General features: G+C 41.7%; 1 protein-coding gene across 1 annotated transcript in view; it reads right to left on the reverse strand.

Moving 5' to 3' along the window:
* Positions 1-23,116, reverse strand: part of TRPC5 (transient receptor potential cation channel subfamily C member 5) — a 1,029,186-nt gene that overhangs the window by 303,542 nt on the left and 702,528 nt on the right. The window contains exon 5 of the mRNA XM_085606697.1: positions 16,115-16,254. Coding sequence (XP_085462823.1) covers positions 16,115-16,254 — 140 coding nt within the window. The remainder of the gene's footprint in view (positions 1-16,114; positions 16,255-23,116) is intronic.

A 23,116-nucleotide genomic window follows, 5' to 3' on the forward strand; every position in this document is an offset into this window, starting at 1 on the left:
AGAAGTCTTACAGGATGGATTTCACGGATAAGGATATTGAAAATCTGAATGGTGTTGGTAGAACAGGACAGATTAAGGAAATGATCGCATTGTTGCGAAAGTGGGGTGATGTAGAAAAATGGAAGGATAGGTGGTATAAGAAAAGGGAAGAATCAGTGGACAGGACTTATTCAGCATTTCCTGTGAGAGAAAAAGAGAAAACAGTGGATGCTTATCCTATGAGAGAAATACCTGGAGGAGGATATGTACATGTTCCATGGACCAGACAGGATATTTTATCATTTACGAATGATTTCCCTCGATTGAGAGAAAAGCCTGTCGAGCGGTATAGGCAGGTACACAGGTTTGTGAAATTGTCAAAAGTGCTGTGGGTTGACCTGAATAGTCTGTTTGATATAATTGTTCCAGCAGACTTGTGGACTGAATGTAAAATAGTTGTAAGTTGGCCTACTGAAGAATATCCAAGAGATCAGAGAACAGGAGCACCAGATCCAGAGGTAATGAGGAAGTATGATCAGGTGATTGTATACCTGAAAAGTAAAGTTCCTCCAAAAGAGACAGACTGGGTTAAGATAGATCGAACACATCAGGAAGCAAAAGAATCAGTTCATGCTTTCTATGAGAGGCTGATACTGGCTTTTAAACAATTCAGTGGGGATGAGCCCCTGGGTGACAAGGATTTGAGTCATTTTGTATACAGATTTGTATATGGCCTGAGACCTGAGATTAGTGAGAGAATTCGTGAGCATACAGTGGACTGGCAGAGTAAGAAAATAGACGAGATTCTGAGACATGCAAAGTACTTTAGTGATGAAATTGAAGCAAAACAAAGAAAGCTGAAGGAAAAGGCAATGTGGGCACAAGTGAAGGTTGCGGAGAGACAAGAAGCACAGTTGGTGGAACAGGCAAATAATCCAGGAAATATGCCCAGATATGCGGGAAAAGGAAAGGGGAATTTGGAGGAAGCCAAAAAAAAGTTCCCGTGCCACAACTGTGGCCAACTGGGACATTGGAGATCTGAATGTACCAATCCACCATTAGTGAATAATGAGAGTAAAACCTTAAATCAACAGGTGCAGAACGAAGGGTGTAATCATCAGCAGCAACAGCAGAAAGTTGTTAAGCAGCAGAGTCAAGAGCCCAAGCCGCCCTTGCCACAGAATAGAGGGTCCCAAAAGTACAGCCAGGACTCGGGATTCTACAATGAAGAGCAGGTAAACAAACCAAGGCGTTCTAACCAGGTACAACAGTATTTGTTAAAGAATGAAGGGAGTGAGTCTGAAGGTGATTATTGACGGTGCCGTGGAGAGGAGGAAGAGTGCATACTTGGTGCAACTCTAGAAATAGACCAGGCAGGACCATTTGTGGATGGGAAAATAAATGAAGAAAGTGTTACTTTTTTAGTAGACACAGGTGCGACAAGATCAACTGTCAGGTCAGCAGATATTAGAAATCTTCCTCTCTCGGATGAAACAATCCAAGTAGTTGGTGTGGCCAATACACAAATCAAAACACGTCTTACTGAACCAGTAAGGGTAAGAATAGGGAAATTTTCAGACATGCACAGATTTGTGGTCTGTGACACTAGTCCAGTGAACTTGTTAGGCAGGGACCTGTTATGCAAAATGAACTGTACAATTTTTTGTACTCCGGATGGAATAGCTTTTGAGACACAAGATGAGGATGTTTTGTACCGGATGACTCTAGATAATAGAGAAAGTGAGATGCTTGGTACATATGCTGTGTTTAATCCAGAGGATTTGCCTCAAGAACTGAGAGACACAGTGAAAAAGACAGTTTGGGATTTTACTGGAGAGGATGTGGGATTGATGAATAATGTAGATCCTGTGAAAATTTCAGTGAAAGAGGGAATTACTTATCCTAACATTCCTCAGTACAAAATGACACCAGAAATAATTGAAGGAATAACTCCTATAATTGAGAAAATGATTCAGCAGGGAGTTTTGAGAGAACTACTGAGTAGCCCGTGTAATTCACCAATAATGGGGCTAAAGAAACCTAATGGGAAGTTCAGGATTGTACAAGATTTGAGAAAAGTTAACCAAATTGTGGTGGCATGTTGTCCCATTGTGCCAAATCCGTCAGTGATTTTGTATCAGATTCCACATGATGCTGAGTGGTACACAGTGATTGATTTGTGTCATGCTTTCTTTTCAATTCCATTGCATCATGACAGCCAGCCGATTTTTGCATTTAGGTTTGGCCAGCGTATTTTAGCATGGTGTCGAATCCCACAGGGGTACACAGAGAGTCCATCGATATTTAATCAGTTATTGAAAAAGTCATTGGAGAGTTTGATCATGCCTGAAAACTCAGTACTAGTGCAGTATATTGATGACCTAGTTGTGGCATCAAAGACACGAGAAGCTTGTGAAGTAGATACCATAGCTTTGCTGAATCATCTGGCAGATGGAGGGTTAAAGGTATCTCCAGCCAAATTGCAATTTTGCAAGAAAGAGGTGCATTATCTCGGACACAATATTGAAAAGGGTCTGAGAAAGGTGACTGATGACAGAATAAGAATTATCAGAGGAATGAAAGCTCCAAAGACCCAGAGAGAAGTGAGGATGTTTCTGGGGATGGTGGGTTATTGTCGTCAGTGGATAATTAATTTTTCGCTGATAGCAAAGCCACTGATTAAACTGACAAAAAGTGAGATGAAAGACCCATTGGAACTAGATGGAGAACAAATGGCAGCATTTGAGGAATTGAAAAACAAAATGTGTGAAGCCCCTGCTTTGGGTATGCCAGACTATGAAAAGGAGTTTGAGTTGTACTGCAGTGAGAGAAATGGATGTGCACTTTCAGTGTTAATTCAGAAACATGGATTACTGAGAAGGCCTATTGCGTACTTCTCATCGACACTTGACCCTGTAGCTGTGGGTTTACCAGGTTGTCTGAAATCTGTGGCTGCTACATGCAGAAGCTTGGAACAGAGTGAGGGAATCATAATGGGATATCCTGTAAGGGTATTCGTACCTCATAATGTGGCAATTCTTTTGACGAGAAGTAGGACTCAGTACATGTCACATAGTCGGCTGACTAAATATGAGAAAGTCATTCTGGGAGCATCAAATGTGACTCTTGAGAGATGTGTGAATGTGAATCCAGCAACATTGTTGCCAGATAATGAAAATGTGGGTGTGAAAGAAGATGATCACAATTGTTTGGATGTACTTGATTACTGTACAAACCGAGACCAGACATAAGAGATCTTCCATTGCATGAGAGTGATCATGTGCTGTTTGTGGATGGATCATGTCTGAGGAATGATGAGGGTGTGCTGAGTGCAGCATATGCAGTGTGCAAGGTTTCAGAAGTTATGGAAGCTTCCCCATTGAAAGGAGTGAAATCTGCACAAGTTGCTGAATTGGTAGCATTAACGAAAGCTTGCCAAATAGGGAAAGATCTGAGAGTGACTGTGATGACTGATAGTCAGTATGGATTTGGAGTTGTGCATGACTTTGGCCAATTGTGGCTACAGAGAGGTTTCTTGACGTCGAGTGGGACTCCAATAAAGAATGCTGAGGTGATTGGGAAATTGCTTGAGGCGATACAGCTGCCTAAAGAATTAGCAGTTGTGAAATGTGCTGCTCATGGACAAGGAGATGATTTTGTGACAGTTGGAAACAGATTTGCAAATGACATTGCACAATATTGTGCTAAGAATAATCATTCGATTAACAGGGAACGAGAAGGGGAAATGTCTTTTTGTTCTGTGATGTTTACTAATGTCCTAGAAACGTGGGATGAAGTGAAACAGTTGCAGGATGAGGCAGGAAAGGAAGAGAAGCAAGACTGGATCAAGGCAGGTTGTGCCCCAAGAGAAACAGATCATGTCTGGATCTATAGAGATGGTAGACCAGTCATGCCTAACTCTATGCTGTCGACAATGGCAAGGATGTATCATGGCCAGGGACATTTGGGAAGGGATGCGATGATCAGGTCTTTTAAACAGACTTGGTACAATACAAAGTTCAGGACGATTGCAGAAAGCATTTGTCAAAGATGTTTGATTTGCCAGCAGTTTAACACTGGGAAAAAGACAGTGGTGAGTCTAGGAACGATAGGCAGAGAAGGTGGTCCTTTTACCAGAATGCAGATTGATTTCATTGAAATGCCGCAAGTGAACCGATTGAGGTATGTTCTAGTGGTAGTCTGTTTGTTCTCAAGATGGGTGGAGGCCTATCCGACTAGGAGAAATGATGGAATAACGGTGGCAAAGTTACTGTTAAGAGAGTTGATTCCTAGGTACGGGTTTCCAGTAATGATTGAGTCTGATAGAGGTGGGCACTTCTATAATGAGCTCATGAGTTTAATTTGTGAAGCATTGAGCATACAGCAGAAGCTACATTGTGCATACAGACCAGAGGCTTCTGGTGTCGTGGAGCAGATAAATGGCACAATCAAGAACAGGATTGGTAAAATGTGTTTAGCCACTGGAATGAAATGGCCTGATGTCTTGCCTCTAGTGCTAATGACCATTAGGTCTACTCCAGATAGAACTACTGCTTTGAGTCCGCATGAAATCCTAATGGGACGTGCGATGAGACATGCATTTGTGCCTGTCAATAAGTTGATGACAATAACTGATGACATGATTTTGGATTACTGTAAAGGCCTGGCTGACGCAGTTCATTCTGTGTTTCACCAGGTTGGAGAAGACGCTACTACACTTGAGAAGAAGCAAGCTCATGATCTAAGTCCAGGAGACTGGGTGAGGATTAAAGTGCACAGAAGAAGAAATTGCTTAGTCCCAAGGTGGGGAAGGCCAAGACAAGTTATTCTGACTACGACAACTGCAGTGAAGTGTGTCGGTGTGAAAAACTGGGTACATGCAAGTCATACTCTGAGAGTTCCAAATCCAAAAGACGGGACTGGCAAGGAGTATTTTGAAGAGTCAGATTCTAGTGATGATGAAGACACAGAACCAGTGAAAAAGAATCGGAATTTTGAAAGAGCTGAAGGAGAAAGAGAGTCAGGTGATTCTTTCTTTCCAGGAGAAGCTTCAAGAGAAACATTGAGAGTCACAAAGGGAAGATCAGATTCTGTGAGAGAGCCTGAAGTTCCAACGAGCAGTGGAGAAGAAAAAAGAGAAAAGAAAAGTTCCACAGAGACTACTCTTGAATCAGATGAGGAGGTTGAAAATCCATTTGAGATTACACCTGAAGAAGTAGGGTCAGAAGAAGATAGAGAGGGACAGATTGCGGAAGACCCCCGAGGAGGTGTAGGGAATATTTCTGATGAGCTAGGTGAAGGGACAAGTAGACAGCAAGAAGATTGCGTGTCGGAGACCCGAGGAGGGACAGGAATAGGGAGATCTCGAGTGGAGAAAAAGAAGTCTGTGGAGAATAAAAGAGTTGCTGAGGGACAAAAGGCAGATGAAACAGAATCGGATGAAAGTGAGAATGAGAAACATGAGGGTCGAGTTCTGAGAAAAAGGACTTGGATTGGAGAAAGAAACAATAAAGAAGTGAGACCGAAAAAGGTTGTACGAGGAGATCTTTGGCCTAACAACAGAGTGAAGAGGCTGAGATACAGACTGATAAGAGCAACTACATCGAAAGCTGAACAAGTGAATGAGGTGTCGAGTCAAAATCCAGCAAAAGGTGAAAAGCGGAAAAAATTGAGAGAATCGGAAGAGATTAAAAGAATAAGAAAACCCAACCAAAAGTACAGATCGCCGGAATGGTCTTATGTAGCACTGTCTGAAGAAGAAGAAGAAGAAGCAGTGAATCAAGATAATCCGGAGGGGATCTTGAGAAAAGTGGTTGAGGAAAAGGAGAATTCTGTTGGAATCTTAAAAGTTATCCTGACTGACATTGGAGAAGAGTCAGATGCACAAGATGTTGTTGAAGATCTGATACAATTTGATGTTGATGAAGCTGAAGTAAAGAATGATGAATATCCAAATTGAGTGAACTGAAGCAATCATTTGGAGAAAAGTGAAAAGAAGAAAGTTTGAAATTTGGCTGTCCGAAGTAATCTGGAATTATAAAAAAACACAGTAGTGGAGTAATAGAGGCTAAGTCAAAAGACAAGGTCAAAGTAGTAAAATGGCTAACATAGAGAATAATAATCAAAGTAGATGTGCCTTTTTGAAAAGATGGTGTAGAATGTGCTGCTGCTGTACTGGTTTATTAGCAATATTATGGTGTGTGCTTGCTTTATTAGTTACCTTTAGGGTTACAATAGATACTTTAGGGTTACATACTGAGAATATGACTAATGTAGGGAAGAGTTCACAAGAAGTAGTTCCAACCAGATTTAGTAATACTTACATATATAAAGATAGGTCAATTAATGATTTTTCTAGTAATGTTTTTTCAAAATTGTTGTATGAATATGTGAAGACAATGGAAGTAAGGGATTGCTACGTATGTATGCAGTTACCTGCATCCGTTTCTGAGGGTGTTACTTATCACCATTTACCAGCTACGTATGGAATTTCATGTAGTGTGCTGAGTAGTATTTTTTACTTGTTAGGGAAAATAGATTATAAGATGTCTAACAAGGATAACATTTTTGGGCAATTGCCAATGAACCAAAGGCTGAATCCAGCTAAAGGAGCTAATATTTTGGGTGAGATTTAGAAGAATTAACGTTAGATTACATTTTTAAGAAGAATTTAACTTGCAGCTTGAAAGAAGAGGAGAAAGCTTTTCTAAACATGGTAGAGGAAAGGAAAATGAGCATGCATGAAAAGGCAGGGAAATACAAAGTGAGTGAGACATTTTGGGACATTGAGATGGGGAAAGAGTTGAGGAATGGGGCTAGTCCAACGTTAGCTCTAGATGCACCACAGAAGGGTAAGCTGTGCATTACAAGGAAGAAATCTCAATATGATACATATTTTGTTGGGACTAGTGAGTGCCATGATACATACTTCATTGCAACAGGATGGGGTTTCAGAGGAGGAGAAGATCCAGTTTTCCCAGGAGTGTATTATGTTTGTGGGAACAAGGCTTATTACAGGTTGCCTGACCATTGGTATGGCACATGTTATGTGGGCCTGGTCTTTCCAAAGATTTTTCATATAGATAGGATAGAAGATGTAGAACATATTAATTTACGAACACGTTTTAAGAGAGAAACTTGGTCAGAGATAGTGGGTGATATTTTTGGTGCTTTAATTCCAGCAGTGGGAATTTCTTTAAATGCATATGGAATTCGGAAACTGTCAACAGTGGTGGATCGCTTATCGACAAGTACCGCTGGAGGGTTTCTTTTGGTAAATACGGAAATGGTTGCCGTACGGGCCATGTCTATGCAAAATCGACTTGCCCTTGATATTCTATTGGCCAAGGAGGGTGGAGTCTGTGGAATGCTGAAAGTTCAACATTGTTGTACTTACATTCCTGACGAAAGCAAAGACCTGAAGGTCTATATCAAAAATATTACTGATTTGCATGAAGAATTGGTACCACTGGAAGCTGAAAGTATCTGGACACAAATAGCTAATAAAATAGTTGCTGTTAAGAGTTTTATTGCAAAAATAGGTAGTACTATTATAGGTAAGATTTTGTTTCCTTTGTTTCCTAATTGTTGCTTTATTGATACTAAGATTGGGGTGTTTCTGTTGTAAAAACAGGGGAGGGAAAAAGAAATTAGTCAAAGGAAATATTGAAAAGAGAAATAAGAGGTCAAAAAGAGATCCACAAGAAATAGAATTAGAAGAATTGAGGGAGAGTGTTTATTTGGAGACAAAGAGGGATGATGAAAGGGAGTCTGGTGTGTAGTGTTGTGAAAAAGAAAAAGACATTTCCAATTTCTCCTAAAATGGGACTAAAATTGACTAAAAATTTTTTTTTGTTGGGTTGTTTATTTGGTGATAATATCACCAAAGGGGGGATTGCTGGAGCAGAGTTTTCTGTTGAAAATTAATTGGGTTTTTAAGCTCCAGTTTTGTCTATAAGTCGTTACTAAAATAACTAATCCATAATCGATAACTATTGGTTTTGTGTGGAAATTATAATTAATCAACATGTTTAACAAGAGAAATTACACGTGGGAAAGCATATATGTTGCTTAATAATAATGTGCAGGTTTTATTAAATAAATGTTGCTAAGTGTTGTTTGTTTTAGCACAAAACGCTTTGAAATAACGTGTATTAATGCTTTATTGTGTTGCAAAAGGCTAGATAATTACATACACATAAGGGTATTAGTGGGGTTAACACTGTTTTAATCATTGCGATGATGTAGTAATGTTGTTTGTGTTTCTTTCGATTAAGATGGTTCGTTTTGGCCTAAGAAAAGATGGCTGACATTTACAGCCTGTGCTCGGGTGAAAATGAAATGCTGAGAGGCCTTGTTGAAAGTCACCTGACCATGGTTTCTGCTGGAGTTTTGAAAGTTTCATGATGACAGCGACTCCAGGCAAACATCCAAATAACCTTGGAGGAAAAGAGAGCCACAATGAACTTTGTGATTACAGCGGAGGTTTTGCTGTGGTCTCGAGGAAGAACATTTACGAAAGATACATTTGCAAACTTGAGTTTCTTCCTTCCGTCTTTTTTATTTTTGTGATTTTTTCTGAGTGGAGATTTTCCAAATGTAGCGATGCTACATCCTTTCCTGCTCGCTCTGCTCAGCGGCTCAACGGAAATATAGAACATTTTATGTTGCTCTATTTTGTTAGATTTGCTATAAATATTGTTAGACTAGAGAGGGTCTAAGGCCACTTTTTCCAAAACTTGCGTTGGTGAGGATCGATGCTGTGAGGACGACGTCTCGAGAGACTTTGCCGAGGGACCTGTCCTGACACATTTATGACACTTAGCTAGAATAGGTAATTATGAGAAAATGATTTGCTATTGGTGACTTTCTTGAACTAATTTTAGATAAAATAATCTTATGTTTGAATTACAGTGTCGGGTGGTTATTTCTTTGTCAATTATTGAATTCCTTATTGTGTTTACTGTTGTTTAAATCATGACTCAGGACCATATCATTTAGGTCGCATTGGCCTCAGTGTAGATTTAGGGTGTTTAGAAGGGTTTTCTCTCCACGGTTGGCATTTATAGAGTAATCCGAGTGTATGTTGGTGAAATGGGCCCAAGCGTATGATGAGTGTATGTGCGTGTATCTGTGAAATTACTCTATCTGTGGAAGTAGGGAGAATTTGTATGCCCTAATCTGGATCACTAGCACACGTGAACACATTGATTTGTAAAGGAAAACCCCAGGACCGTACTGACTTTGGATGTGGGAAGAGTTAGGATGTAAGTAGGAGACTACAGTCTTGTTCAGCAGATCTCTGTCGCAGACACATGTGTACTCCAGAGCCAGATTGCTCATTTAGCTGAGGCACTACATCCATCTGTTGACGCTAGGGAGATAAACCTTTTAACCTGGAGATGTCCAACGATAGTATAGGGGAGCTCACGCCATGCATGAGGTTCAAAATATCAATTATACACACACACATATATCTACACATAGATATATGTATAAACACATATTAAATGACAGAGATAGATGAAAGTATATATATTCACTGAAAAAAAAAGTTTACAGGAACGCTATAGTTAGGGTCATATTTCACTCATATAAAATCAGTGAAATTCGGTAGTTATAGTTACCTGAGCTAATTATAACATACGCCCCGCAATGCACTGCTTACGACCTCACATATTACATCACTCATGACATGGTCAGTGACATCACTCATGACATCTCCAATGACATCACTGATGACACCATCCAGTGAGTGTAAGTGTACCTCTATTGAGTGATACTACTTTTAATATATATCATGTGAGTGGCTGTGTGACTATATGTATCATTGCACATATGGGTGTGTGAGAAGTTGTATGGGTGTATAAGTGGTTGTGTGAGTAGCTGTGTGGGTGAGTGAGATGCTGTGAGTGGCTGTGTTACGGAGTGGGTGTGTCAGTGGCTGTATGGGTGGGTCAGTGATGGTGTTCGTGCTCTCTCAGTGAGTAAATGGGTGTGTAGTGACTGTATGGGTAAGTGAGTGGGTGTCTGAATGGCTGTATGAGTGAGTGAGTGCCTGTTTGCGTGGGTGTTTAGTTAAGTGACTGTGTGTGAGTGACTGTATTGGACAGTGAGTGTCTGTGTGAATGGCTGTATGGGTGAGTACAGGGATGTGTGAGTGCTTGTATGGATGTGTGAATGGGTATGTAAGTGGTTGTGTGAGTGAGTGTATGAGGGCTTGTATTGGTGAGTGAGTGGCTATGTTGAGAAGCTGATTAGGTGAGTGAGTGGGTGTGTGACTTTGCATGCAAAGAAGTGGGTGTGTGAGTAGCTGTATGGATGAGTGTTTGGTTATGTGACTGGCTGTATGGATGAATAACTGGTTGTATGAGTGGCTATATGAGTGAGAAAATGGTTGTGTGAGTGGCTGTACCAGTGAGTGAGTGGATGTGTGAGTGGCTCTATGGAGGAGTGAGTGGGTGTGTGATTACTGCTATAGGTCTGTGAATGGATATGTGGATGGTTGTACGGGTGTGAGAGTGGGAGTACGAGAGGTTGTATGGGGTGTGAGTAGGTGTGTGAGTGGTTCTGTGGATGATGTCATTAGTGATGTCATTTGAGATGTCATCAGTGATGTCACTGACCATGTCATGATTGATGTAATATGTGAGGTCATAAGTAATGCATTGCTGGGGCGTAAGCTATAGTTAGCTCAGGTAATATAACAGCCGAATTTCACTGGTTTTATACAAGTAACATTTGTTTTTTTCAGTGAATTTCTAGGGTTTTATAAATTCTATTTGCTAACTATGACGTCCCTGTAACCTTTGTTTTTTTCAGTTAATTTCTATGTTTTTTTAACTGCTAGTCACGTTATGACATAGTGACTGCCTGGGGATTTGATTAGCCCGAGGAGGGGGGCCCCATGAGCACCCCTCCTATAGTTTCATAATGCCCCTGTGACCTGGCCCACCTGGGGGGCGATTTCAAATGAAGCGCAGAGCCCACACTTCATTTTAATTTTTTTATTTTGATGGGAGTCAAGGATCCAGTGTGACTCCCGCCAATTTCTTTTTTTTAATGCTTTTTTGGACCTGGGGAGGGGTCCCTATCCAGATCTCAGCACGAGATCGGGAGGGGTCGCAGTTTCACAGCGTCCCTATATATACAACTGGGAATTTCTTTACATTTCTCAGCAGATACTGAACTGATTTACAAAAAATCACAAAAAGGCACTTCCGAACCAACATCTACTTTCCTGCCAAATTTGGTATAATTCCGTTCAGCAGTTCGGGTTAGAGCTGTGTCTAAAGGTTCTATGGAAGTTAACTTGGGGGAAACACGTTTTTAAGCACCCTGTGTTTCTCAGCCCCCGCTGGGTGGATCATGCCGAAACTTTCAAGATAGCAGCTGAAGTGAGTGTCGTATTCGTTTTGAAAATTTCGTGAAGATTCGTCAAACGGCACCAAAGTGATTGGCAAAACAAAAAAAGCTTGTGCTCTCTTGCAGTAAGATTTATTCCCCCCACATTACTCATAATTACGCAAGCAGGAGTAATCCCGTTATGATTGATGATTCTGCATCAAAGACTAACGTAGAATTACCAAAATGACTCTGAAATTACGCCTAGCCTTAATTTACATAGTCAGAGGTTATCGTAAACATGTGAAGTGGACGCAGCCGTTGGACCCCGTTTTGAACATCCGTGTTGTAAACCTTCACAAACATAGCAAGAGGTTCATAATATGAGGTTGCTCTTTCTCCTTTGTGTCGGCCTCCTCCACCTAGACTCTGTATCAGGCGGGCTGGTTCCATTACCGCCATGAATAGACCCGCCTCCCATCCTCTATCGCTAACGTTCCCTGAGCTGCCAAGCTCTTTGGGTCTTTTGTCAGCTTTTTTTTCTCTGAGCACCTGAGCACTTGTCAAGGAGCTGAGGATTAACTCCCATGCTGGCATTTGATTTCCTTTTCGCTAAATAAAAGAAGCCTTCAGCAGACAACAGTTTGCGGTGTTAGAGCGCAGATAGCATGTATAAGCTTGTCAGTCTCAGTTGGAAAGGAAATTGCTTGAATGAAAGCTCCATACTTAAGGACTTTTATTCAGCGCTCTGTGTCTGCAGGGAAAGCGTGTGAAAATGTGACTTTAGCACCTTCTGTTATCACAAAATAGAAAATATCATAATATAGCCGTAATGTGAAACCTCTTTAAACATACCGCGTTGTTTTCCTGGAGTGCTTTGCTCTGCAGCGTAGTTTTGTATTTACACAATGTAAAGTTTGAATTTAGAGTGATACATTGGTCTGCATCAGTGGTCCTTAACCTATTGACTTCTGTGGACCCATTGGAATCCGGGGACCCCCCACTGGGTCATGGACCCTGCCTAAGCTTTTTTGATGATTTGAACCACAAAATAATACACAAAAATGAGAGAAACAAGCGTTCATCAAACCAGTATACAAATGACTAAATAGTTTATTAAATTCACAAACAAATATACAAAAAAATCAAGATTTAACTTTTAATAGGAATTTGAAGCTTTTAAAAATTCAACTGAGGCCACTCATCGGCCAAACTATATTCTATTTGATGCACTTACACTGTTACCATGAATCAGTCTGAGGTGGTGCTTGGAGCGGTGAAGATGTTAATCACCTGTAAAATATTGTGATTCCTGGATTGTTATGTACTGTGGAGCTCCCTCGGTACAGTAAAATATAATAAAATTATTCTTGAAGCCCATTGATTGGGGGAGACTTTTCTCCTATTAGCCCATGCAATACCGCAGAACCTAGAAGTCTGACTGGCCACGTGCAACATCTCCGGAAAGTTTTGCAGCAGGTGTTACAAGACTCCAGGACCTGTTCCCCATATCTTAAAACAATTTTGACAAAGGGCAAAAGGAGGAACAGGAGGACACTTGGACTCACAGGCATTTATTGCAGCTGCGGGCTGTGCAGGTAAGGGCGGTGGTGCCTGGTTGGGGGGGAGGGGGGATTTCGGCATATGGCCACGAAGGAAAATTAATTATTTATTTAATTTTCCCTTGTGGTCGTATGTCGAAATCCAGCCCCACTGCTGTTACTTGCAGCGACTGCGGCTGATTTATTGGGGGATCCAAGGGGATCCCCAGTGATTAAAAGTTTTTTGAAAAAGGTTTTTAAGTTGGGGATACTGCAGTGTACTCATGGGACCCTGAGCAGCCCTTCCATGATGTACAGTGGTACTCGTGCTGTACTCAACCCGCAAGCTTCCCTTGCATGGTACTGCTGTACCATGTAAGCTTGGTACCATGGGGCAGAAGATTGCGGGATGTGTACCGTGAGAGTACCATGAAAGTTATAAAAATCTTGTAAGAAAATAAAAAGGAGAAGACAATGTGGGTTGAACATTATAGTTAGGTTTGGTTCTTAACTTACGTTTAGAAAAAATCAAGAAATTATCATTTTAACGGATATGTACGTACAGTATGTATGTTTTCTATTTCTTATTTATGTAAGTCACTGTTATAACATGAAGCGCACATGCATTGACGTGAGTGTCTTCAGTCAAATTTAATTAAAGATTGATTACCACACAACCCGCCGGGGTAAGAGAACCCAGACACACACTTAGGTTCCCTCCCTCGCAGAAGCTTAAGTATGCCAATATGTAGGTCCTGATGGCATGCCAAGTGATCTTTTTTCAAGACAATTGAGGCGTGAAACATGTTGACCACAGACTAAGATCTAGACATACTGACTAGATCTTACATCACTAAGTATATCTCTACATTGTAGAGACTAGGGGCCATATGTATGAACAAATTTTCCCATAGACATAGAATGGGTAAGACCCTTTGATACATCTGGCCCTTAGATCAATAAGTCTTGTAGGGCCATATTAGCAAGACCGGCGATAAAATTATCGCCGCTTTAGCGGCAGGAAACTGCCGCTAAAGCGGCGATAATGGGCTTGATAATATGCGCTATAGAATTCCAATAGAAGCCCAGGTTACATGTCCTGCACATCTAACCTGGGCTTCAACTGGAATTCTACAGCGCATATTAACAAGCCCATTATCGCCGCTTTAGCGGCAGTTTCCTGCCGCTAAAGCGGCGATAATTTTATCGCCGGTCTTGCTAATATGGCCCGTAGTCTCTCACTCTGAATTTACCCTCAGCATAGACTCGGAACCCTATTAAATTGATAGTCTCACGAGGTCAATAGTCGATTTTAGCTCACATTTCTCCAATCTTCTTACACATTGACTGGAAACACTCTCAAAGCTCTAGTATCCCACTGGCAATTGAAAGATCGCCAATAAAGCGCCCACTCGCTGGGCCCATTGGGCACTGCAGCGCCAGCCCAACGAGGAGCAAGCCCAATGACGAAGCATGCCACCTTCGGGTGGGTGAGGGCACTTGCTCATATGAGCTCATGCATCCAGTGACTACATACAGACTCCACTGCAAGTCTGCCATTTTCAGTGTGGAACAGTAACCCTCGTGCCCCCCGTTTGACAGTTATAGTTTGTGTAGTAATAATTTGAGTTAACGGTGCGTAGAGTTGCAAATTAAGCATGCATGTTGATCAAATAATTATGAAAATGTCAGTATACTTTGTGTGTGTTCGCACACAAATTAAACCTCACTTAATTTCAGGCTCTACTGGTCTGCAAATTGCAAATTTGTGAGTGCTTTTTCTAAAATTGTGAATACTCCTGAGTGATCAATGTTATTGCATTTGTCTTGTGTTCTGTAATGTATATGCTGTGATTATATGTAACACTGCTGTTTAACATATTGTGCCTTTAACTAAGTGTTTGCATTGAAAGCATGAGGGAGTATTTCTCATCTCAAAAGTGCACTTATTAATCACAAATATGAATTATTTTTCACTTAGATGCATTGTATACATAGTATAATGCTTTAGTAAGTACTGAAAATGCAAGCCCGGTCTCTTGGGCGTGCCAATGCTTGTTATTCCTTAAAGGATAAAAAGTCGTCTTGTGTTTTTTGAAAGACATTTTTAATCATCTCACGTCTTGAATTGGATGTGTTCAACAAAAGGAGTTGCAACATATAATCAATCTCGGTGCTATTCTAAAAGCATTGATATGTGAAGCAGTTGTTAGGGTGTACTCTAGGTGAGCTACTGGGGGAGCCATGGTAAGTAGAGCGTTCTGCTTCCCTTCCTGGGCTACTTTTTCCTGGGTGGGTTTATAGTTATGTTGTATAGTCTCTCATTTCTTTTCAATAATGATCTTTTACAGAGTGATTGGTTCAAACCATCCCGGTTATTGAGATGAAAATAAATTCTATCATCTTAATCTTGGACTTGGCATTCTTAATTCAGGTGCTGGCATTTAATGAGTTATTTCAATTACCCTATAAACTTGTATCTTTTTATCTCTTGCCTTCTGCAAAACCTTCAGTGCCAACCATTAAACAAATAAAGGAGAGCTAAGTGGTTACAATACCTTATGGCACTCAGCATGTCATTTCTTATGAGTCACCTTTTGATAAATGTCTGTATTATAAGTCACTGAAATGAAGAACTTTGACATCTTAATTATAGATGTGAAGTAGATTTTAAGGTATTTTATGTGGGTGGTTTGTGTGATCTCACCAGAGGCTTCTGAACCGATGTGCCACTCAAATGAACTATTGTTGGGTTCTGTCTCCATGTAGGCAAGGCACCCAGCAACAAAAAGAGACTCACTAGCGACCCCTGCTTTCATATTAGGAGTTTTATGGGCCCAGGCAAGACATATTTTAGGGCCCCCTATTCGTAACAACTTTGAATTTCATTACCCATTTTCTGCTAATTGGAGCCCACATAATGCCAACCAAACTCTCAGTAATATGGTTCACACAAAAACTGTTGAAATGTCTTTCCAAGGTCTCTAAAAATCCTAAAGATTCCACTGGGCAAAGCAAGACAGACTCAGCGGTAGAGGTAGGCAGAGAGGAGAGAGGGTGAGATAAGGAAATAGGGGTGAGCTAGATAGAAAGTTTACTTTTGCTGGGTCCGCTTGCAAGGTGGGGTCCCAGGGCTATTACCCACCTTGCCCTTCACTTAAAATGTCTCTTTGGATCCACCTCCTCTCTTCCAGCCACATTCCTAAGCCAATCACATGCACAGTGCACAACAACCTCATAAATGAGATTACCTTGACATAAGCAACTATCTTGAGGGAGATGGTTGCCAGGTAGAGTGAGTTCATTGCAAAGTCCATCAGATTCCACCAGTCGTGAACATACTCGTTGAATCCGCCGTCCCACATCTCCTTTATCTCACCCCAGATGAAGCCTGAAAGAGAAAGTGCCAAGTTTATGAGAACTGAGGAGGACAAAGGCAATCCTAGAAGTGACACTTTCAACTACAGTACACACATGATATCCAGTAGGGTCATATATAGAAAAACCCTGTGTTCTTCTGTGAAGATTTACCAGCAGAAATATGAAATCAGGAAAAGTAGGGTGATCTCAAGAGCCCACTTCCCAAAAAAACAGCTGGCCACTCCCGGACCCCGCTGCTGATCATGCCCCTGCCTACCCATGCCGCCCCTCCCAATTTAACCCTACCTACGCCCATTCCCAGCCCCCTCATCCAGGTTATCAGCCAGCCATCCACAATACTGTGACTTGCTTCAACCCATGTGATCCCCTCGTCCACCCAGCCTGCAGAAACCCCAATACACACCCATGTACCCTCTGTATTGTATCCCCCTGAAAAGTGCAGCACTCTCGTGCTTTGTAACTAGGAGTGCGCAAGACAAACCCAACACATTCAAACTCACAAATATGCTGTTGCCTTTTATAGGGCACACTCCGCAGAGTATAAGACTTTTAATTCAAGTCCATATTTAATAGTATATAAATTTTATAAATACATTGGCAAACCTCCAAACCTTGCACAATGAAATACGAGCTTCTCTGCCTTAAAAGTGTGATGAGAACAGTGACCTTTATTACTGTGTAATAAAATCAAAAAAGGGACTATCATTTAATTAATCTGTGCATTTACCATTAGGATTCAGCCCTTAGGATTTATGCAAAGAACTAAAAATGTACTTTCTAGACATGGTAAGACATGCTGTAATATAGGTTTTGTTTGGTTGGTTTTATGGGTCACGCAGGCGCGTTATTTGTGTGATACAGCAGAACGCTCTTCATTGTGGAGCCCTTGATATCCTTTATGCTGGTGCTTGCTTTTGTTTGTCTTATGCTGATTTGATAACAGCTGATTTGATACAGGCTCTTTGAGACTGTATCTGGTGATAAGAAATCATATTAAAGTACATGTCTGTGAAGCAAAGGGTGTTTGACATAGAGTGAAATAGCAATAGGAATATTTAAATATCGCTCTTTATAGTGTATCACTGCCATTCCGACTGGCATCGGAAATGTTCACTATGATAATGTATGGGATAGGTTCAGAACCCTCCCCTGCAGCAAAGCAATTGAGCTCCCCATAAAGGATCCAGCAGCCATCATACTTATCCAAACTTATGGAATGAATGTATAATTGTCTATACTCATGATATTTATAAGGGTTTTTGCACAGTGATTACAGAGTTGAATGATGAGAGGAGGGAGCGCATAAGTGTGCAAGTAGATTAATTTTTGGTGAATTGATCAGTATCTTAGGGAGTGTTCTTTTATTTGGTCTCTAATCAGCTACAGGAATTTGTGGAAACAAGAATCATTCTGCTTCCTTCTCAGGCCAGCAAGATGGACTCAGACCTCGGATGCAGGTATCCTTGAAGCCCTGATATTATTGGACCCATCTGCAGTATTGGACTCCGAGGACTACCCGATGCTGATGGCCTCGGCTTCCTTCTAGGTCATTCTGCTTCCTCCTCAGGTCAGCTAGATGGACTCAGACCTCAGCTACAGGTATCCTTGAAGCCCTGATATTATTGGACCTATCTGCAGTATAGGACTCCGAGGACCGCCCGATACTGATGGCCTCGGCTTCCTTCTGGGTCATTCTGCTTCCTTCTCAGGTCAGCTAGATGGACTTAGACCTCAGCTACAGGTATCCTTGAAGCCCTGATATTATTGGACCTATCTGTAGTATTGGACTCCGGGGACCACCCGATACTGATGGCCTCGGCTTCCTTCTAGGTCATTCTGCTTCCTTCTCAGGCCAGCTAGATGGACTCAGACCTCAGCTACAGGTATCCTTGAAGCCCTGATATTATTGGACCTATCTGTAGTATTGGACTCCGGGGACCACCCGATACTGATGGCCTTGGCTTCCTTCTAGGTCATTCTGCTTCCTTCTCAGGTCAGCTAGATGGACTCAGACCTCAGCTACAGGTATCCTTGAAGCCCTGATATTATTGGACCTATCTGTAGTATTGGACTCCGGGGACCACCCGATACTGATGGCCTCGGCTTCCTTCTGGGTCATTCTGCTTCCTTCTCAGGTCAGCTAGATGGACTTAGACCTCAGCTACAGGTATCCTTGAAGCCCTGATATTATTGGACCTATCTGTAGTATTGGACTCCGGGGACCACCCGATACTGATGGCCTCGGCTTCCTTCTAGGTCATTCTGCTTCCTTCTCAGGCCAGCTAGATGGACTCAGACCTCAGCTACAGGTATCCTTGAAGCCCTGATATTATTGGACCTATCTGTAGTATTGGACTCCGGGGACCACCCGATACTGATGGCCTCGGCTTCCTTCTAGGTCATTCTGCTTCCTTCTCAGGTCAGCTAGATGGACTCAGACCTCAGCTACAGGTATCCTTGAAGCCCTGATAATATTGGACCTATTTATGGTATTTGGTTCTGAGGACCGCCAGACGATATTAACTCATAGGTGACCTCGGTGTGTGGAACACTGTAATAGTCCGGTTTCAGTATTTCCGAGCCCTGAAGGAAGTACTATTCTCCTTTCCTTTCAGCACTCAGAAGTACCTGTTCCTTTTAATACTTAATCTATAGTCCCCCAGTGGCGTGCTTGATTCAATCATTTGGCTACACCTGTCATGTATGAAGAGCACATGAAATTGTTCCTCAAGATATCCAATGATGTAGAAGCCTGAATTGAGAATCTATCTGTCTACAACAGGCCAAGAGCTGGGTGAGCAGTAACCAGCAGAAGCTCAATGGGGATAAAGCTGGGATACAAGCCACATTTGCCCAAACATCTTTCTGGTGCTATCCATTTTGGTTGCCGGAGTTAAGAACGCGTCCGGAATCAGTTTTTCAGGTGTCAAAATTAGGAGTCTAGTAAGGCGTACTGGGTGCCTGCTTTTTATCTTCATATGCACAATAATAATTGTTCTCTTTTTTCCATGTAGTAATGATCTTGAATGCCATCATTTCTACACTGATTGAATACTGCAACGCTTAATACCTTCTCCGTCCAGGTGGTGTGCTCTCTAGACTCCAGCTAATTCGAAATGCCTCTGCAAGAATGATGCTAGTTCTATTAATTCCATCATACCTGTTTTGAGATTTTCCCATTAGCTACGCAATAAATAGAGAGTAGTCTTTAAGTCCATGTATCCTGTCCATAAGACCATGTACAGTACTCTGGTTACACCCCTTTGATATCGCTACCCGTGGTATCGTCCAGTCCATTCATTTAGATCAGTGTATAAAACGTGGTGGAAATATCCAAATTTAAGAAATGTAAGGTAGGAGGAAGCGATTTTTTGTGTCTGTACCCTCCACTGAAGCCAGCTTCTGACTACCATCCGAGAAGAAAACATATTGTTGAAATCTAGAAAGACTTTAAAAATGTGGCTCTTTTCTACATAATGAACCATCTGATTGTGCTCTCTCTGCCAGATAGTTTATACATAGTGCCAAGGTGCCTTCAGGTGTATGAGCGCTTTATAAATCCTCAATATATACACGCATAAAAGATATTAATACTCCAATAATTTGCCTCCATAATATGCATTATTTAGACAGCAATCTTAAAAAGAATTTTCTAGAAGAATAGAACCACAAATCCACACAAGACGATTGGTCCCTAAATACAACTAACGTTTTATGGGAAACAACGCCGGCCTTCACACAAAGCGAAATCACAGAAAGAATTGAGAAAAGCAGGGGGAACTGTGCGCCCGGCCCAAATGGCCTCCCAGCGGTTATATATAAAGAAGACCGGGAATTCTGGAGTATCTGCTCCCAAATCTTATTCAACTATTGCTTAGCCACAAATCCCGGACACTTGCCATGGCTCAATTCTACAGCCAATTTACAAGAAGGGCCCTTACACCTTTCCGGAAAGGTAAAGAATGATACCCTTATTGGACACCTAATTCCAAAATATTTACAGGACTCATATTGACAGAACTTAAAGAATGGGCTGAAATGAAAAATGTGATTCCATATAATCAGACAGGTTTCCGATCAAGTTTTGTGGATTTTTCAAAAGCCTTTGACCATGTCAACTGAAATCTAATATGAAAAAAGCTGTGCAGGTGGGAACTTCCCTCAAAATGATTGCGTGCAATTCAACTTTTGTATACCAATAATTGGACCCAGGTTAAACTTGAGCAAAACACCAAATTGACAGAAAAAATAGCCATAAAGAGTGGCTTGAAGCAAGGCTGCGTCTTGGCGTCTGTCTGTACTATTTAATCTGTTTCTGGCGGATCTTAGTGCTTACTTGGAAACATCTAATTCTCCTCCACCAAGACTGGCAACCAGGAAGGTCGCCTCACTACAATACGATGATGATCTTGCCCTTATGAGTCTAACTGGGATGGGCCTACAAAGGCTACTTAACCAATTAAACATCTATTTTATCGAGAATGAAATGGCTGTTAATTTCACAAAAACACACGTAGTGTTTTTTGGCAGAAAAATTTATAAGAAAGGCAGCTGGCCACTGAGGAGGAAACCAATTCTCCGAGCTACACCATACAAATACCACACCGTATGGTTGCAAGATCGGCAGTCACACAACTTACATCAGAGTGTACTAAAACCAAGAATTGCTTCCCTAATCTCAGCTTTCCAGCGAATCCATCGGAAATTACAAACCCCGACCTTTCAGCCACTACTAACTGTAATACAGGCCAAGTTCATTCCAACTCTCTGCCATGGCACTGAAGCTTGTCAGGGCCTCTTCTCAATTCAGCACAAAACAAGGTTTTTAGGCTTTTATTTCAGCCTTCCTAGAGTGCATCTCCCTCTCAGACCCGACTAGGATTTTGGCTAATAAATCAAAAACTAGCACAAACAGGTGCACTGATCAAATACATGTCACTAGTAAGATCCTCTGATGAAAACACATTGCGAGCTCTAATATGGAATGAAATTCAAAATAACATGCATCAAAATTCGAACAACTGGGCCCGAGCTCTTAACATAGCATTAACAACGCTGAAAGCTAAAGTGCTATGGGACATGGCACTTCCGCACAACTCTTTTAAAAAAAGTCATTAATAAGAAAACAAGGAGGCTTTCATGGTTCCAAGAAGAGTTCAGAAAAAGAAGGCACGCCTGGATAGCGATTGACATTTACAGGGAGCCTCACCCCAGAAACACCTTACGACACTACTTAGATCATTTTATAAAAGCAAGCTACTGCAGTTACGTTTTGGTTTATGCCAAACACTAGAATATATCCTCAAATGGCAACCACAACCTTTGAACACAAAGGGGCAGATTTACAACCCCCTTGCGCCTCTTTTAAGCCACCGTTGTGTCACTGTTGTGACGCAGCAACGGCGCAAAGCCAGCGCCATGGTGCGGGGTACTCACAACGTGACGCATCTGGGAGATGCGTCACGTTGTAAAGCCCTGCGCCACATGTAGGCGTTCCGGCGCGGGGGGGGGGGGCGTTCCGGCGCAGGAACGCCCCCTAAAAGTGGCTGAGTGAAATCTACAGGATTTCACTCAGCCACTTTTAAGGTCATGCTGCGTCAAAACCCTGCACCTGCTTGAAGCAGGCGTAAGGATTGACACAGTATTTTAAAGCTAGGGCACCCCCGAGCCTTGCAGGAGCTGCGTCGCGCTTGCGACGCAACTCCAGCAATGCGCCGCCTTTATAGCAGCAGATGCGTCACGCATCCGTCCATTTTTGCCCCATGGTGCACCGCATTGTAAATGCGGCGCATCCATGGTGGCTGAGCCGTGACGCACAATAACTGGCGCAAGCCTGCTGATATGTAGGGATGCGCCAGTTATTGTAAATCTGCCCCAAAATGCAGATTTTGCCTTTTGATGAAGAAAGCTTGACTCATATTTGATCAATCTGCCTGATCTTATTAACGGAAAGAACAATTTTACTGAAAAGATTTTTTAACACGTATGGAATTTGCTCATGTCAGCACGCTTTACTATTTTGTATGAAAGGGGAGTCTCCACAAATAATAGCTGCTTTCATAAACATTTTATCTTAAAGCAGAACGGCTATTGGCTGCAAAAGGTCTGATGAATGTAACGTAAAGATAGCTCCATAGTGATTCTATCCAAACTGAATATAATATGAACTCCTGTGATGCTTAAATGAAATTGTTAAAAACTGATTCACAATATATTAGTACACTTTTTAATGTTTTTATCTGCGCAATATATTATCGTTTTTATTAACTGAAATAAAATTACCATTGACACGAATACACGCTAAGTCATTTGTTTTATTTTTCCATGTGTGAACTGCAATCGAAAAGATTCATTCCAAAATCCCAAAAATACCCTGATGTACTAAGGAACAGGTCACAAAAAGTGGTCATAAATTGTACACCGGCTTTTTCAGGAGCGGCCTGTGCAAGTCAGAGTGGTGGGCTGGGTTGGGGGGATTCGACAGATGACCACGAGGGAAAATGAAAGAAATAATTAATTTTCCCTCGTCTGTCAAAATCTGCTGGGCTTTTTGTGACAAGTCTCTAATTCTTTGATGTGACCTATATACTAGTGGGTCACAAAGCCAAATCGCGCGCCTTGGGGGCTGGTAGCACGACCTGCTCTAAGACTATTACTTAAGCAGGTTGCTAATTATGACTCAATGTGATTGGCTGCACACGTAGGGGCGGTGGCCTACAAGGAACTATAGAGCACCATCCCTATCTTTGCACTATAAACGGAAAACCTTTTTTTTTTTTTTTTTAAGCAGCCTATGGCCCTGAAATGAGACAATGCTGCTTAAGAGCACTTTCCAGTTTGGGAAAACTTTTGGAAAGCTACTCCCCCCCCAA

Source organism: Triturus cristatus, chromosome 5_2 (genome assembly GCF_964204655.1).
Source record: "Triturus cristatus chromosome 5_2, aTriCri1.1, whole genome shotgun sequence".
NCBI classification, from domain to species: domain Eukaryota; kingdom Metazoa; phylum Chordata; class Amphibia; order Caudata; family Salamandridae; genus Triturus; species Triturus cristatus.